General features: G+C 41.8%; 1 protein-coding gene across 3 annotated transcripts; it reads right to left on the bottom strand.

Moving 5' to 3' along the window:
• Positions 1-11,849: 11,849 nt before the first annotated feature.
• On the bottom strand, positions 11,850-18,155 carry LOC118405737 (1-deoxyxylulose-5-phosphate synthase YajO-like). Of its 3 annotated transcripts, none has more exons than XM_035805435.1 (8): positions 17,973-18,155; positions 15,644-15,783; positions 15,174-15,318; positions 14,319-14,492; positions 14,033-14,139; positions 13,678-13,853; positions 13,124-13,263; positions 11,850-12,712 (listed from the first exon to the last, which is right to left on the bottom strand). In XM_035805435.1, the coding sequence occupies exons 1-8, from the start codon at positions 18,060-18,062 to the stop codon at positions 12,611-12,613; spliced, it is 1,074 nt and encodes a 357-aa protein (XP_035661328.1). In that variant the 5' UTR covers positions 18,063-18,155; the 3' UTR covers positions 11,850-12,610. The 3 variants fall into 3 exon arrangements, with proteins under 3 accessions (XP_035661328.1, XP_035661329.1, XP_035661330.1); XM_035805436.1 differs by having other exon boundaries at positions 11,850-12,715; positions 13,127-13,263; XM_035805437.1 differs by having other exon boundaries at positions 14,042-14,139.
• Positions 18,156-18,547: the final 392 nt, after the last annotated feature.

The raw sequence follows: 18,547 nt of genomic DNA, 5'->3' as shown, positions 1-18,547 counted from the left end.
GTAGTGATTTAGACGATGTCTACGTTAGAAAGCAGGAGAATGGGGTATTCTGTCGTATTCTCTCTGTTCTTTGTGTCCATGTTTCTAGTCCAAGTTTCCAGCCAAGAAAACGAAGGTATGTACACAATAAGCCATCTTGAGCTGTATCTAAACTAGGGTTTATGCTTTACAAGGAAACGGTATGACACAACAATAGATAGGCACTAATCATCATGAAGGAAAATTACTCGTGAGTCGTAACCCTTTGTATAACTTTGCAACCTGTGTGTACTTACTGTGACAGTAAAAAGGAGAATAGACTAGTGCTAGCTTGTCACATTTTTCTAAAAAATCAGTAGAAGTTTGTCATTTGAAATCTTAAAACAGGTTGTTGTTGTTTTCATTCATTTACGTTTGTTCACAACGAACCAACACAGGCAAACTGTTTAGCTAGTGTAAAGGTCAACACAATACAATACAGTTCAAAATCGTATCAACACTAGCATAATTCCAATTGGTGCCATTTCGTTCATTAAAATAGTTATTATTCGTTACTTATTCAACTTCTTATTCCAGGTCCACAAACGACATACATCTGCGAAGGCAAATATAAGATCATTCAGTGTATCCGACCAGGCACAATCGACATTATTTCAGCTTCATATGGGGCAAGAGACTATACAGCCCGCTGTGGTGGGGTTTGTTTTCCTATCCTTGGTTTTCCGGGTTGTGACTGCTCTTCTGACGTTACTGCTCGAGTACATGATTTGTGTGATGGCAAATCCACCTGCGAGGTCAGGAGTCACAACGATGTACTTGAAGATCCCTGTCCAGGAAGATCCAAAGTGCTCACTCTAAAGTACAGCTGTTCCTTCGGTACTGTTTTCAACTTCTCTTTGTTTGTTCGATTGTAACACTGATTAGTAAAATAGCTGCTAGTTGAAAGATTTAAAGATTTTTCTTGGCACGTCTATGTTTCCTTTACTACATAATGTGACCTAGGCTTATCATCCGTGTCAATAACATATCTACGTCTTTGTTATTACATTACATGCAGAGGTTATCACGGCAGTTCAGCCAAGTACAAGTTCTTCTGCAACCGTAGCCACAGTTCCTTTTACCACTCGTAATTGTGTATATGACAAAAAGTTTCGTAGGAAGTGATGTTGTGGCATTTTTTGTAATATTCATATCATTTTTTATTATTATGAAGGCACAAGGTTAAGTTCACTACAAAGTTTTGATTGGTGATTTTCGTCGCAAAATGACGATTGGTAATCTAATGTGACTTGTACTGATCACTGTGGAAAAATCTCTCAAATGTTAACATCAATATCTCCAAGTAGGGTCCATCATTCGGCCTCAATCAACAGTTGGAGCTGGACCACAGACAGTTCTGAAAACAACTGACCAAGGCTTCACAGCTGAAGACATCAACACTTCAGGTTATGTATCTTTCATGGATGAACTGAACAATCACACTGGAAATTGCATTTGAAATAACGTTGCATTTGAAATAACGTTATCTTGTATACAAGATGTTACATGTAAATTATTTAATATGATTTCCGTTTCAGGAACTATTGTTGAAGTCCAAACTACTTTAAGGGGAAATTCTGGTGCTCTGGACGGCGGTCGTAAGTTGCTCTCATTTTTCAGATTATTCTCCTTAGCAGTATATAATTCATAGTCTGTATAGACCGAATGACACACACACACAGTATACTATTGTATACTTTTGAGTATTGTGTACTTTCTTGTTATTCATCATCATTTTGTACTTTGATTCTTTTTAAAGGCTGATTCCAACATATCATTGAAGCGTTCAATTGATTTGATTTGTAGACTGTTTAAATGTTACATGAGTTTTGTTCACTCAAAGTGCACCTTTTTCTGTAAATTCCTATCATTCAAGGGCCATCACAAAACAACATCATAATCATAGCCGCTGTCAGTGCAAGTGTGGCTGCTGTCGTTCTTATCGCTGGAGTTGCGGGTTTCATTTTCTGGAAACGAAGGTACTACGTTTTATGCTATATGTTATATTACAAGAATGGTGGCATTGTGTTATGCTTAAGATATATACATTGAATGCCCATTTTAGACTTGAATAAGTCATTTGAAACCAGTTTCTTCATATATTTCATTTCAGAACAAGACATTCATGTTCAAATTGTAACTGTATGAGATGAAATGTCTTCATAGTACGTTTTTCGTGACAGAAAAAGACCTGATTCAGCAGACTCCCCAACCAGCGTGCACAACAACATCTATGATGACGTCACAACTTCCTCCAACATCCAGCTCACAGACACAGGCGCCACGTACCGAATGGACGGAGACTGCAACCCCACAGACCCGCCTAACATTGCCGACCTCTACGCAAAACCAAACAAGAAGAAGCCAACCCCTAATGTTGACCAACTCTATGCTAAGCCTATGAAGAAGAAATCCAATGTCTCAAATTTAGATGAGATGTATGCCAAGCCACATAAGACGACAGGTGTCTCAAATAGCCAATATGACAATGAACTAGACAATGAGGAAGATGGTTCTGTTGATAACATGTTGTATGAGACTACAGGTAATATCACGTTTACTACAGCAGGTAACGAGGAAGGGTACGTTGACAATGAGTTGTATGGAAGTACTGCATGAAAGCAGACAGTTCATGTTTATAGGTATATTTCAAATCAGACCAAATCTTCAAGCTTTTCCCTCTTCAAAATTTGTCTTTTTCGTCTTAGATAGCAATGATTTTTCAACTTCTTTAACTGCTTTATCTTACTTAGATCTGTTAAGATTATAAATCTAAACGTTTTCTCGTTGTTCAACATTTCAGACACATGAAAAAGAAACACAAACATACAAACATGTACACGTGCACACCGATACACATACACCTGCATGAATATACATTCACACATACGCCAACATTCACACACAGTCACACATGCGTATCTCGACGTACCTCACACCACATTTATGTACATAGAAATGCTCTTAGTCACGTAGTGTGTTTATCCGTTATTGCCGTCCAGGCATTTTATAGGCGTGCACCTTTTGTAAACCAGTACAACAATATATCTAAAAATCTGTCATCAATAAATCCAACACTACTGTGGCTACAAGAACTATTTATTGCCATTGTTTCCAGTGCCAATGTAAACATCTGTTGCAAAGACCCAATGCACTATGGACCTTGATTGTATAACAAGTTGCCGTCTTTGCTAATGTACGGAAGTTGCTATGGCAAATATACGGCGACCGTTACTAGCTATAGTGTCGTCACCAAGTACAAACAGAGCGTTTGCGGCTGTAAATTAAAAGTGGTTCCATACGGGTCCAAGTACATGTAGCGCATGTATTTACTTTGGACTAGTTCGTCGACCATTGTTTTCTGGAGGCGCTTGCATGTTTTACTGGAGTGTGCGGATGGGTTACACCGAGACTGCTACATGACACTTGCCATTCTTCTACTGTCGTCGGTGTGTCTTCGGCCGAACAACACACGTGGGAAGGTAACTGTACTTGTAAACTTAAATGTAAATAATGTGGTTTACAGACATTCTCTGCCACATTACTCTTGTAACTTTTTCTGGGTGACATTACTCCAGGTTACATTATACGCCTGCCCGTGTACATAGTGTTTTTATGTACCTTTATTCTCATCTTTTCATTAGATTCTGACGTTACAACTCCATTTGTATCAGCATGACAGTGGTGAACCCAAGAGACAGTTTTGTCACCAGACGAGAGGTTCAGCTCAGCTTAACCAGGAAACTAAGTATGTAAAAGGTCAAGGTCAATTTTGGGCCTCCTGGTATATGACCTAGGTACTGCATCAGAATTTTCGTGTTTTTTTTTTGTAGCTTTTGATGGCGTGCTATGGTCTCGATTTTTTGTCAGCAGGTAGCTTGTGATGTAAGGACGAAGTGGTGTATGTTTGGGCCGCCTAGTTAAATCCTTGTTTTTGTCCCACCGTTGTTGGTGTCTGAAGTACTTTGTCTTGTTACTGTTGTTACCAATGTTCTTTATGGCCCTGCTTATCACATTTGCCTGGCTACGTGGAGAATACTTGAGCCTATCTATTTCCCGGTGTACGAGAGCCTCTAGCGGATTAATGTGCTAGTGCAGGATAAAACTACAAAGCGTTTAATGATTGGTCACAGTCTTAACTAAACTATCCATTGAGATTCTAGTATTATAATCTGATATTTTCCTCGGTCATTACTACAAGCGTTGAGCGATTGTATCTGTGTCAACATAGCCGGTCACCATAATAACTGCCCTTCGACGTAACACACCATCCTTGGTGATTGGTTCCCAATTTTGTTGCAGAATCATCGTCACAATTTGATCATTTGGAAATCATCATCCCAGTGACGGTGGGAGGCGTGGCCATTCTTCTGATGATCGTGGCCATGTGCTGTGTGTACTGGATGAAAAGGTTGGAAAATATTACTTTGCAGCCATAGCACTGTCTGTGGGCTATCTACACTCAGCAAAAAAAGGCTGTAACATTAACTTTGGCTGATCATAATTCCCTTGCTTCTGCATCAATTTCAATGCACTATGCACCATAAGAAAGTTTGTGCAATTTCTTTTTCTATGATATCCAACTTAATATGATTGTTAATTACCTCCATGAAATGTCATGGAATGGAGGTTATATTTTCTGTTATGTGTCTCTGTCTGTGTAGATGATTACTCAAGAATGGCTGGATGGATTGGTTTCATACTTGTTGTGTTGGTGGGGTGTGATGAAAGCTCGAATTGATGAGATTTTGGGAGCCGTATCTGTCGTTATAATCGATGTAATAATATCAGAAATCACCCCTATATTTGAGGTATATTGGTACAGGCATCGTGCTTTATGTGTTTGTTAATGGGCTTAGCTCCAAGCAGATGAAGTGACAGCTGTTTGGGGAACCCCGAGTTTTTTTAATATGATAATTAGTTTTAGTTATGTCTGCTTAGGATATCATGGAGATGTGAAGCGTAAGTATAATTTTAAGAAGTTGAGGTACATTTAACGATAATGCTTAACAGGTATGGATGTCTCACATACTGTACTGCTGATTTGAGTGACATGGTGATTAAAATGCCATTAGGTCCTCTCATCTGGGTTGGGTGTCAGAAGTTTTATGGGCGAAAAAGATCTTCTGATTTTGTTACGATAAGGGACAGTTGTTAGTTGTCTCTTTCGTAGCCAATGGTACTTGTTTTTAGCAGACGGTGTTGGCGCCAAGTATTCATCTTACAGTTGGTGTAGGGCTGTCAGAGGAAAGTGTGCATCTCGTTTTGTACCGTGTGAACAGCTGATGTTATGACATATTGGTGGAAAATCAAATCACCATCTGACTAAAGTTGGCCACATCCCTTCTTCTTTCTGAGTTTCCCAACTTCCTCCCACCACACAGCTCTGAGGCACAAAGTCGAACCTCAATAATGCTGACAACCTTAGTCTGCCAAACATCAAGCTCAAGGAACACCACGCTACCATATGCCGTCGACCTCTAAACGCACATTACACAATTAAGTGTCACATTTTGATAATTACTAATCAGATGGACATCCTCTGTGTCATTAAATAAATACACCACTACTTTCCCATAACATTTATATTATATTTTAAGTTTAAGTTTAGTGCGCTTTCCCATTTTGAGAAGCGGGATATAGGCGGAAGTAATTGCCCGGTGACCAAAAAAGTGCCCTAATTTCCCCGCTTCTGTTCAGCATTGTATCGCCCGGTTGTTATGGTCGCGGGTGACAATGATTCAGTCAATCATTTTTTCATGTAACTTTTGGTATACAGAACATTTCCTTTTAGCATAATGAGTACTAGTACTCTATGATTGTAAATTTATGTAACGAGCACCAGGCCTGTTTACATACAGGGAGGTCACAAAAATAAATTACTGAAATTACCCTACTAAAGTTAAACACTCCATTCAGCTCATTTTGTGCCGTCGGTATTGACTTGTGAATGAAGGCAAGTTGGATAAACAGGACATGTCAATCAAAGCTCTTTATTCAAGAAAACAATTTGAACCAAGAGGTGCTAGCCATAAGCCGCTATTCCATTATTGTACTCCGGCATCATGGAGCTTGCCATGTATGGATGGGTGTTGTAATGTTGCAGAATGGCATTTGGTCCAATATTGAAGAGGTAGGATATTGCGACGGTGGTGTCCCTATATCTCAAAACATTGAAGTTGCCGGTGAAATGATGACGAGTCTTGTTTTTCCTATGGCAGTTATGCCGCCCCACACCATGACGCTGCCTCCACCACCAAACGCTGAAAGAACTAATACCCTTGCCGTCTCAGCGTGCGGTTCTCCTTGCCGCTTCCACGCTTTGATTTGGTCATCCAACTGCCGGAAGGGCAGATATGCTGATGTGCTAAAACAAACTTCATGTTCTGTATACCAAACGTGACGTGAAAAAAGGATTGATTGGGTCACTGACAAAAGTGCCAATGCCAACAGGATGAGACAGTTAAAGTTAAACCCTTCCCGCGCCTGGTGGCGCATAGGGCGGTGCCCATCTCTGTTTCCTTAGCCCTGGGCCACACAACGCAATCACTGTGTGTGTGTGGTGTGTGTTCCACTTCCATACTCTTTCCCGAATGCTGAGTGCTAAGCAGAGAAAGCAGCATGTACCATTTTTTGTCTTTGGTATGACTCGGCCGGGGATCGGCCGGGGATCGAACTCACGCCCTTCCGAATGCAAGGCGAACACTCTACCCACTGAGTGGAGGACAATCGACACACAGAACACAGAATAGAGCCTCAACTGATGTGTCTACACTACTAGCCATGTTCGTGCTGTTACTGTCCGGAGATATCCACACCAACCCCGGCCCTGAAGACCTTGGTCTGGCAAGTAAAGGACTCCACGTCGGTCATATCAACATAAATAGCCTGCGGAATAAAGTGCACGAAATATCAGACTTATTGTGCTCTAACAATTTGCATATTTTAGCTATTTCTGAAACACACCTCGATAATGGAATAGATGACGGAGTGTTGAGTGTAGCAGATTATACCCTGGTGAGAAGGGACCGTAATAACAAGGGTGGAGGCGTTGCTCTGTATATCAAAGACAACATTCCATACAAATGTAAATTAGATTTACAGATGCCGGAAATTGAAGCTATTTGGGTTGAGATACATCTTCCCTATGTCAAGCCGATCTCGGTAGGATGCATGTACAGACCACCAAATGCCACGATAGACTACCTACATAGAATCACACATATGTTCGACACAGTCACACACGGTAATCAAGAGGTGTTGGTATTAGGGGATTACAACATTAACTGGTCGGACACCAGCTGTCCCCTGCGCGGCAGACTTCAGTTGGAAACCTCTACACTCAACATGCACCAACTAGTAAAGCAGCCGACAAGGGTAGCACACTCAAATGGTGATCATGTGACCAGCACCTGTATAGATCTCATCTTCACAAACAGATCTGACATATTCACCGACACGAGATCAATCCCGTTAGGATATACAGACCATAACTTGATACACACCACAAGGAAGACTAAGGTACCAAAGGGACATCCAATCATCACACTCAAACGCTCTTACAGTAAGTTTAATCAAGAAAATTTCCTACATGACGTCTCTCTAGTTCCTTGGCACCTTGTGAATAATGAAGAAGATGTTAATGATGCCTTGAGCTGTTTCATGTCCCTGTTCTCACAAATAGCCGACAAGCACGCTCCCATCCGTAAGAGATCTGTAAGGTCATCCCCGGCTCATTGGATCGATGAAGGCCTTAGAGACCTTATGAACATGAGGGACGACGCTAAAAAGGCAGCGCAAGCTTCAGGTCTAGCATCTGACTACGATATTTATAAACGATTGAGAAACGTAGTTGTCAAAGAAAATAGAAGGAAGAAGAAAACACACTACAGGGAATTGATTGAAGAACATTGTAGAGACAGAAACAGCAAACAGCTCTGGCAAGTACTGAATGGGATTCTAGGTAGAAACTCACGTCGAACTGCAACGTTCATCGAGACAAACGGTAAGACATTGACAAAACCTAGGGACATTGCTGAATATTTCAATGATTACTTCGTAAAAAAAGTTGAAGACCTGACACCGCGAAGTCCTGTAGATATAGCCAGTGTCACTGCACCGATCAACGAAAACATCATGACATCAAAAAGCTGTTCTTTTTCCTTTCAAGAACTAACAGAGAACTACGTACATGAATTACTTACTTCACTTCCGCCTTGTAAATCGACGGGGTTTGACAACATTGATAACACGCTATTGCGAATAGCGGCCGATCATATAGCAAATCCAGTGTGTCACATTTTCAACTGCTCTATCAAACAACACACATTCCCCACTGAGTGGAAAAGAGCCAAAATACTACCTCTTGTAAAAAACAAGGCACTTCCATTAAATGGACCCAACAGTCGTCCAATCAGCTTGCTTCCGGCTCTAAGCAAATTACTGGAAAAGATATGCAACAATCAGATACAAACCTACCTTGTCTCTAACGCCATCATGTCCGACTACCAGCATGCCTATAAGCGACAACACTCCACCGCGAGTGCATTGGTAGAAATGACGGACAAATGGCTTGAGGAAATTGACAAGGGAAACCTGGTAGGCGCTGTCCTTTTGGACTTTAGCGCCGCGTTTGATGTTGTAAATCATGACATATTGCTAGCCAAACTGAAAAGTTATGGCTTCGTGGATTCTGCCCTACACTGGATGCGAAGTTATTTGACAAACAGGATGCAGGCCGTTTTTGTAAATGGTGGTATCTCGACTTACAGAGAGATTAATAGTGGAGTACCACAGGGTAGCTGTTTAGGCCCACTGCTGTTCTGCGTATATACTAACGACTTACCTACAGTGGTAAAACACTGCGACGTAGTACTGTACGCAGACGACACAACCCCATCTGCAGCAGGCCCCAGCATAGCGGAGGTACAAGCCACTCTTCAAGCTGAACTCACTCATATTAATGACTGGGTTCAAGCTAACAGACTGGTGCTCAACGTTGACAAGACCAAATCTATAGTTATTGGAAGCCGGCACAAACTAAAAAATAAGCCAGCCTTACAGCTTTCGATGCGCAACAAAATGATAGAACAGGTTGAGCAGGCTAAGCTTCTAGGAATGTTGATGGACCAGCAGTTAACCTGGGCACAACATCTGGACAAAGTAACATCTAAAATGGCACGCGCACTAGCAGCACTGGCTAAATCTCAGGACTTTTTCACTAGAGACACGTTAAAAACTGTTGCTCAAACACTTGTTCTGAGTCACATGGATTATTGTGCATGTCTTCTGTCTGCAGGTTCTCAACCTAATTTAAATAAACTACAGACCCTGCAAAATAAGGCTGCCAGGCTAGTACTTAATGCAAAGTACACTTCCAACACTGATGACCTACACAGAAAGCTGAACTGGCCAAAGGTAAACGAACGACTCTACACCAGAACCCTCACTATGTTCCACAAACTCCTTACAGCTAAGAAACCAGAAGCTACCTACAAGAGACTACACACAATCAAAAACACCCACCGACACAACACACGCCTAGCACAAGGGGGGGGATTCAGACTGTCCAAACCTAAAACTTGCGCAGCAACCAGAACTTTCCTGTATAGATGTATTAAATCCTACAACTCATTCCCACAATACATTAAAGCATCTACACCATCCATGTTCAAGCAACACATCAAAGACAGACTAAAAACACAGACACAACACAAACCTCTACAGAAATGGTGGTAAAGACATTCATTGACATCTATGTATATAAAATTATGTATAGAATTTTGACACTGACCTCTGACCTCTCAGCTACTTGAGACTTATTTAGATTAGATTTAAGCGTTGTTAGGTGTAAATAAGTAATGTGTTAATGTTGTATCATGTAATGTGTTTTTGTAACGACTCCAGGAAGATTAGAGATGCAATTTCAATTGTAATCACTAATGGAGATCCGTTGAATAAACAATAAACAATAAACTCTACCCACTAGGCCATTGCACCGGCTAACAGGACGAGACAGTGTTAAACAAAATCAGGGAAATTTGGGCACTGTAAGGCTTGGGTCACATTTCCAAACCGGGGCCCGGTCGGGCTGTTTATGAAAAACGAAAAATAAAAGTATCTACTATCTATCTCTTTTTTTTTCTATGTTTTGTGTGTTTTGTTGCCTTTCATATCATATTTTCGTTCCCAAAAGCTACCCGGCCGGGCCCCGGGTTGGGAATTGTGACTCAGGCCTAAGCAGGTCTGGTGCTCGTTTCATGACTTTACAATCATGATAAGGTTGGTAACATATAGGAAAGGGAATCACACAAGCTTTCAATTGATATATAATACATTAAAATTTAGTGAGATCGCGTAGCGAAGCGAAGCGTGTTTGGCTCAGGACCGAGAGGTCTCAAGTTCGAATCCTGCCGTGTCACCGATCTTGTGAAAGGCACCCCACACAATTTCCTCAATTTACTCAGGTGTAAAACGAGTACCTATGAGGAGGTGCAGAAATGTCCCACTTGTCCCTAATCTCATTCCCCATACTAGCACCTAACATAAAAGACGCCTTCTGCACTATAGGGGAGGACTACATGATTGAGATAGGGGCAATTTTAATGTAATGGCCTTCATCTGTTTTTTTTTAAACTTAACTTTCTTCTTATGGTTCAGCATTAGATTTGTCATCACAAGATACTTACTTTTCCAACCAGCTTCCTATGGTTTCCTCAGACCTGCCCTCTGCATATATGTCTGCTGTATCGATGAAGTTTCCTCCCAGCTCTACGTAGCGATCCAGCTGGATGGCATGGGAGGCCGCCTCGTCGCACTGGCCGGGAAAAAGTGCCTAACGGGACCAACATAGTCCATGTCTCTGTATAAACGCCTCTTTATGTAAGGAGGAAAATTGACTACAATCGCGTCTTCACAAGCTGGCTTTGCCCTTTGGGCATAAACCCCTGGTCTGGCGTGACTATGCAAAAACTTGATGATCACCATTCAGAACCCACATAACATTCACCCCCACACACAAAGCACGGTCCACATCTTCGCACTAACCCAGTTTCCAAACGTCAAGGTGCCCAGGCAGATGTTAGACACCTTCAGCCCACTGCCGCCCAGGAATCGGTACTCAGTCTTGTCGGCCATGTCCACTCCAGCTTTTGCAGCGCTGGACCTTCGGCCTGCACTTGTATCCGGCGGGCATTGCGTCGACCTCGCTACATCCATAATCACCTGTGCATTGTCTTCAACCATGTATTGTTGTCAAAAGCTGAAAGGTTATCTGGGCCCCAAAACAAAGGGCATTACTGCGGCTCCGGGATAACAGAAATCTGTCTCTATGTACAGGTGGTCGCATCGGCTTCTCTTTTGAACTTTCCAGTCAGCAGACCCCTGTTCAAAAGACGAAATGTACAGCGCGAATTCGGTGATATTTTGTTTTTTAATGAGTTGGTGGAATGATATCAAAACGATTTTAATGCAATAAGCATAATTATCCACCGATGTCGCAACCGTTGTTTGGAATGTCTTAGAACATGTATCACTTGCAAAACCGTAATTACCTCGATCGTGCAGTGTTAATCTCCAGATGGTGTCCCGTTACAGGGTCTTAAAATAGGGTCTCATTTGGTTTGCTAGTCTGTGCGTTGATGACCAACAGCACTAGCCATGGCATAAAGGGCGCTTGAATATCACAATCGTATAAGGCACTACTAACGGAGCCAATACAGAGATATGACAAAGCTGTTGGAGTGTCGTCTCTTTATTTGATCATCTGTAAGTAGAACGGATACGTCTAATCATCTTAGTAATTAACTGTAAGCAACTGGAGTCGAAACGCGTTTGGCAAACAAAAGTGAAAAGATTTATTCTCGTACTTTTCCACAGAAACACGCCCATAACATCGATAAAGGTCAGTAGAACGAGCCTTCAACATCATAACATATGAACACAAACTAATCATGAAGACAACTCTACGTAACTGCAAATACTACAATTTATCTATGGTAAGGAAATTGGAGGAGATAAGGGGTTGGCGGTGAGTCGAAAGCCGGGGAGCGAGTCTCGTGCGCCTCGCTTCCCGCGAGACAGAATGAGAGCCCCGGTGTCGGTGGGCGGAAGTGTGAATAGGCAAGGACGGACACGCGGTGGCCACGTGTGAGGTCAGACAAGGACCGGGGACTGGGCCTGGGTTCTCGTAAATTAATGAAAATGACACCACTGACATTTTTCCAAGTACGTATACGTATTTCAAGTGTTTTATACTCAGTAGTAAAACACTCATTGCACAGTGTTTTACTACTGTGCTTACCATCCACAGTAAATGATTTCTGTCTGCTTTCAACAAGATTAAGGTATTACATCTATGCAGCAGGGAAACACGTAACGTTACGGGCAGCAACATTTTGATGGTCGTTGTGTACGAACTGACTACAGGTTCCCTCATATTAGATGCAGTAACGTTAACTAGAAATAGAAGTTTGACTCAAACAATTATGTCCTAACAATTATGTGTATGTACTGCTGACGTTCATACAAGATGCTGAACCATGCTGCCGAATCGCGCTGAGTTGTACAGAGTGATGTCCTGTACCACACGTGTTTACTGACACATGTTCTTCCTCACCCTGTCCTTGTTCCGCCTTTTGATCATGTTGTAGGGGTAGAACGCGTCCATCTGGCTCTCAGTGTCGAGCTCTGCCATCTGGAACATGATCAAAGAAGAGTAACGTTAGTAATAAATGTAATAACTTTCTCTTCTAATGGCATTAATCCACTTGTAATACAAAACACATTTGTTTGAATCTTGAAGACCTGACCGCAAATTTTCCCAAGCATCTGCAATGTGGATTTGTGCATTGTCTTTCCGGTCCGCCATCATTACGATGCCTGCGTGAGTTCAATATTTCTTGCGTGCTTTAGCACATCATCTTACATCTCAAGTCAAAGGTTGATGTTGAGCAGTTCTGACGTTATATCCATCACGTTTTGTTTGCATAGACAATATTTACGTGTACGGTATTCTGTCAAACTGTCGTGCCTGGCACTAGCTTTCCTGGGCTGACTAAATGCAATGTGGATATTGAGCTTAATGAATGCCTGTTAGCTTCCTCACTGTTTCCTCCGTGATCTCCCAGCCAGTGGCGGCGCCCATGTTGTCCTCCAGCTGCTGAAGAGTTTTCGCGCCAATGATGACAGACGACACCACGTCCTTCTGTAGTAGCCAGCGGATTGCAACCTGGGCCGGGGTTTTACCTGAAATTTTCAAACATGATCAGATCTATAGCAAGGATTTTCCCTTCTGGCCCATGTTGTAGTCAACACAAAGATGCAGTTCCGACCAGGCATAAAACCAATTCTGGCACATGCGATGACAGATGTCCTTTTGGGCAACCAGCTGCTGATTAAGTCTGTATGGACAGCTCTACTGACAATGCGCTACTCTAGTGCCAGTGATCGATGAGGAATTCCATTGGAACCGATGGAATTAAAGTTACACAATGACTTAACTAGTACCACTAGTAATTATACCGTACCCCTTTAATTTTTCTACGACCTTGGGTAGCCGATTCGTCGGCAACGAGACCATATACATGCTCTTATAATTACAATTTGGCACCATTATGTACTATGTTGATACATGTACTGTACTACAAATTTTACTCTTACCGTGTGCATCAGCAACCTTCTTCAGGACATCAAGGATGTCCCATGTCTTGTCATCTTTCTTGACCTTCTTGAAATCCGGGACCCCCTCGAAAATCATTCCCTTCTTTGTGACGTGCTCGATTCTGGTTCCCTCTGGCGCATCGGCTTCTCTTTTGAACTTCCCAGTCAGCAGGCCTCTGTTCAAAAGTCAAAATGTACAGCGCAAATTCGGCAATGCTTTCTCTTTACTGATGAAATGATCATTATCAAGACAATATCAAATCAATAGTCATCATTTCCTATCTTATCCACCGATGTCGAAGAAAAAGGATGTATGAAATGGATTCATCATTTCATGTTGAAGGACTATAAGCACCGTGCGCACCCTCTGAGCGGACTCCACGGGATGATCCCGATACCCTCCCGCCTGCAGACGTCAGTCAGCTCCCACTCTATCCCACGGCACAAAAGGCTGTACTCCGCCTGGAATTAGGATTCATTATCTTTAATGATATAGGTGATGCTTTTTCAAAATTCATAGGTCACACAAACGGTGGGCTATTCATTTCACGTTGGACTTGCATAGATAAAGCCAAGAGCCAAATATGACCGATGCAAACTCCTATTTAGACAGCTTGTTCTAAACCCCAAAAATGTCGCACCTGAAGAGATATCCACTTGTTGAGTCCCATGGATTTGCTCAGCTCAACAATCTTCTGCAGCTGCCAGCCTTTGACGTTACTGGCGCCCAGGTAACGCACCTTCCCTGCGCGCACCAGGTCATTCAGAGCCGACAGGGTCTCTTCGATGGGGACAGCCTCGTCCCACATATGGATCTAGAATGAGATCATACATGATGGGTTTGTAAATAACTGAGTTATATCCAACAGCTCTACCATTCAAAACCATGTAGTTTATAGAGAAGGGCGTAGAGGAAAGCAACACCTCTAGCACGCTAATAAAAAAAGAGTGGGTGTACATGTCCTCACGGTGTGAGTAGATCAATCAAATCTGTCTTGATACACTGGTACTTATGCGTCTCATGCATACAAACCTAGGGTGTTACGCCACGAGGCGGTTTACCCTACCGAATATACAATACAATACAAACTAGTAAACATCACTGACAGATGTAATCATCATAATATCAAACTGGTCGAAGCTGCGATAGGATGGTCGATTCAACAACCTGCAAAGATCATTGTCAGTGTGAAGCAGACGTTGTTACAGTCTAACAAAATGGCGATTTTATGCACACGTGTTTGTCGAGAAAGAATCTGTTTAATTCAAATGTCTTTGAAAGGCTGCGCACGAGGATACAGCCGCCCAGCTTCTGATTTTCAAGCATATCGTCGGTTAAAAACGTGTCTTGAAACATTGCATGGGCATGTCGAAATTCCATGACATTGATAAGGAGGTCGACGTAGATGACGAAGCTGATTTGATAGAACATAAAGCCTCTGCTGTGTGAGGTTCTTAAGTATGTTGATGAGATGAAGAAGAACAAATCTACTTACCTGGTACAGGTCCACATAGTCCGTACGGAGCCTGCGCAGACTGTCGTCTATGGACTGCATGATGTGATGGCGGCTTAGTCCTACCCCGTTAATGCCCTTGCCGAAGCGAACTTTAGTGGCCACCACAAACTTCTCTCGCTGCTGCCTGGAATATACGAGTAGCATAGTCTCCAGATAATTGACCTTTCGGACAACATCAAACAACGCTCTTTCTTAGTCTTGACATTATGTGAAACCTGGAAGATTGCTGTTTGGACTGACTCATGACCAACATGGACAACATGACCACGACCGCCGTATCTCCTTACACTTGGACAAGGAATGCCGATTTCTAAATGAAATAAAAACTTCATCCGTTTTTTTAGCCTCTTGTTCTGTCTTCAAGCAGAAAATGGTACAAAATTAAGAATTATATTTCTCATCACAAGGTCCCTTGTGTGGTTGTTGAATACAATTTTAACTGCACTTACTTTTCCAACCAGCTTCCTATGATTTGTTCAGACCTGCCTTCTCCATACACGTCTGCAGTATCGATGAAGTTCCCTCCCAGCTCCACGTAGCGATCCAGGATGGCATGAGAGGCCGCTTCGTCGCACTGGCCGGGCAAAAGCTGACAGGACCAACACAGTCAATGTCTTCATCAAAACACATGTTTACACTGGGTTTACGTACCCACGCGTCTTCACAAGCAGTCTTTTTGCGACGCCTTAGGGGCAAGCAAGCCTAAATGTATACTTTTTGACCGTTTGACAAGGCTTCCCAAAATTTCAGGAATTTTTCTACAGGCATGTCAGGAACTTTAGTTGCATCATCCTTTAAGAGTGGAATAACTCGGGAATGAATTGACGGATCTTCTTTATATTTGGAATAGATAGCTTCAGAGATAACTTACGGAATGAAATGCTAATTACGCAAATCAGGGGCTTATTTGCATAATTATAACTACGCTGTATTTGGTGTTAGAAGGCTCAAAATATGCTATATGTAACTCAAAAAGAGAGAAATATCAGACATGCTGTTAAGTATATATTAAGTGGTAAAAATTCTGAAAATTCTATTGCAATTCGTCTGCGCGTTCGCAAATGCACCATCCTTTTGGAAGGGAATAACTCGGGAAGGGGTTGACGGATCATCGTAATTTTTCATATGTAGATAACTTGGGAGATGCCTTTCACGAATAAGGGCTATTCATGCAAACTAGGGGCTAATTTGCACAATTAATGAGCATAGTTTACTAAGCACAGTATCTAATTACTACTAGGACACATGTCATACATGTTGTATATACGTAGAAAAGAGAGAAATATCGATAGACATCAATTATGCAAATTGTTGCCTAATTTACATAATAAAGAAATTGAGAAATTGATATTATAGTGTTTAATGATGAAAACTGCATTCTTGCGATATTTGGCAACAACATGTACGTTAAGTTGAACATGTGGACGTAAGTCATGCAAATTTTGGTCTCATTTACATAATTTATGAGACAATAGCTTTCTTTGCAAAGACTTTCATACTCTGAACACATTGTTATTTAGGTAAAGAAGATGATCAACTGATATCTTTTATGCAAATGAGGACCTCATTTGCATAATCAATCACAAACATTTGTGATAGGCCACTCGTCACAAGAGGTCGCTTTTCTTCAGCAATGTCCTAAATTAATGTCGTAAAACAGTCTTCATACACACAGCCAGGTGAAAGGATCTAACATACTAGTAAATACAACACACCTACAACAACAATCAATAATACTTGAAAACAATAAAACCGTCGCCATGGCATTAGTTTTTATTGCCACAATTATTCCGTTTGGGTATAAAACCTTGAACTGTCGTGACTAGGCAAATAGTTGAATGACCCCCCCCCCCAAAAAACACACACACACACACACACACACACACACACACACACACACACACACAAACCTCCCAATAAGAAATCTCTCATAACTCCTCGGAACTCTCACCCACGCACCCACACAGAGCACGGTCCATTTTTGCTGTTGTTGTCTGCACGCTAAGATGACGCCGACATTTTCTAAGTCTTGTGTAACATCGTAGCACAACGTGAATTTCGTAACTGTATTGTATATTTTATGGACAAACTTCTAAATCGTAGCGTAACGTTAGAATAATATTGATAAAATAAGTTGTGTAAATATGCAGCTCAGCTCGTAACGAATTTGTGTTGTGTACGTCAGCATGCATTCACTGCATTTTGTAAAAGAAATGACGACAAACTTTCCATTTAAATACATGTTTTATATTAATTATTTCTTGAAGATTGACGAAATTCTTGTTCCTGTGTGAATTTCTAGTGTACTGTGTGCACGTTTTTGTAAAGGATAAGAGTTAGATCGTGACCGTATATAACAAAACCAGAAATCGGTGCCGCGACATTAGAGGGAGGGGGGTGTATTCGCGTAATGAAAAAGTCACGTAATGAAAATTTAGCGCTCGGCTAGTGGGCGCTAAAAACGCTAAAATTAAGTTACCGCCATAAAATCAAAAATTACAGTAAATACAACACACCTACAACAACAATCAATAATACTTGAAAACAATAAAACCGTCGCCATGGCATTAGTTTTTATTGCCACAATTATTCCGTTTGGGTATAAAACCTTGAACTGTCGTGACGTACTAGGCAAAAAGTTGAATGACCCCCCCCCCCCCAAAAAAAAAAGACACACACACACACACACACAAACCTCCCAATAAGAAATCTCTCATAACTCCTCGGAACTCTCACCCACGCACCCACACAGAGCACGGTCTACGTCTTCGCACTCACCCAGTCTCCAAACGTCATGGTGCCCAGGCAGATGTTGGACACCTTCAAACCGCTGCCGCCTAGGAATCGGTACTCAGTCTTGTCGGCCATGTTGACTTAAGTACTAGTAAGTGCGGTTATACTTCCTTATAGCGCTTATACGACCTTTGACCTCTGCCTGCACCTGTACCCGGTGAGCGAGTATCGACGGCACACCCGTGCTCACCTGAGTCCAACAAGAAAAACTGGTTTTGTACTGGTACTACCCCTGAGCACTGTCTCCAAACAGAAATTAAAATTAAAATTTTAGATTGTGGTAAAAATCCGAAAGGTCATGGACCTCTTCGCTGTCACGAGGCATTTTAGGCATTTTCACACCGTTTTCAAACATATCCTAACATAAGACTGAATTACCAAGACGTGGAATTGTAATGTAGATTGTATTTGTAGCAATCAACTCCATATGGCATGCCACTGTAGATAGTTACCTCTATGAGAAATGCAGGTATAGTTTTTGATGCGTCTGTCTTTGTGTCTATTTGTTTGTCTGTCTGTGTTTCCATATATTTGTGGTCAGCAAAAGCCAAAACTCTAGA

The sequence above is a fragment of the Branchiostoma floridae genome, chromosome 18 (genome assembly GCF_000003815.2).
Source record: "Branchiostoma floridae strain S238N-H82 chromosome 18, Bfl_VNyyK, whole genome shotgun sequence".
Lineage (NCBI taxonomy): Eukaryota > Metazoa > Chordata > Leptocardii > Amphioxiformes > Branchiostomatidae > Branchiostoma > Branchiostoma floridae.
Note: the sequence above shows the minus strand (reverse complement) of the source record. Positions and strands in the feature narration are given on the sequence as shown.

Bases quoted from the DNA above. Each gene is read 5' to 3' on its own strand.
- LOC118405737 (XM_035805435.1), bottom strand. From the start codon at position 18,062: ATGGCCGACAAGACTGAGTACCGATTCCTAGGCGGCAGCGGTTTGAAG. The intron at 15,319-15,643 runs GTAAGTGCAGTT...CGTATATTCCAG, and splicing joins ATAGGAAGCTGGTTGGAAAA to GCAGCAGCGAGAGAAGTTTG. The intron at 13,264-13,677 runs GTAAGAGTAAAA...TGAAAATTTCAG, and splicing joins GAAGGTTGCTGATGCACACG to GTAAAACCCCGGCCCAGGTT.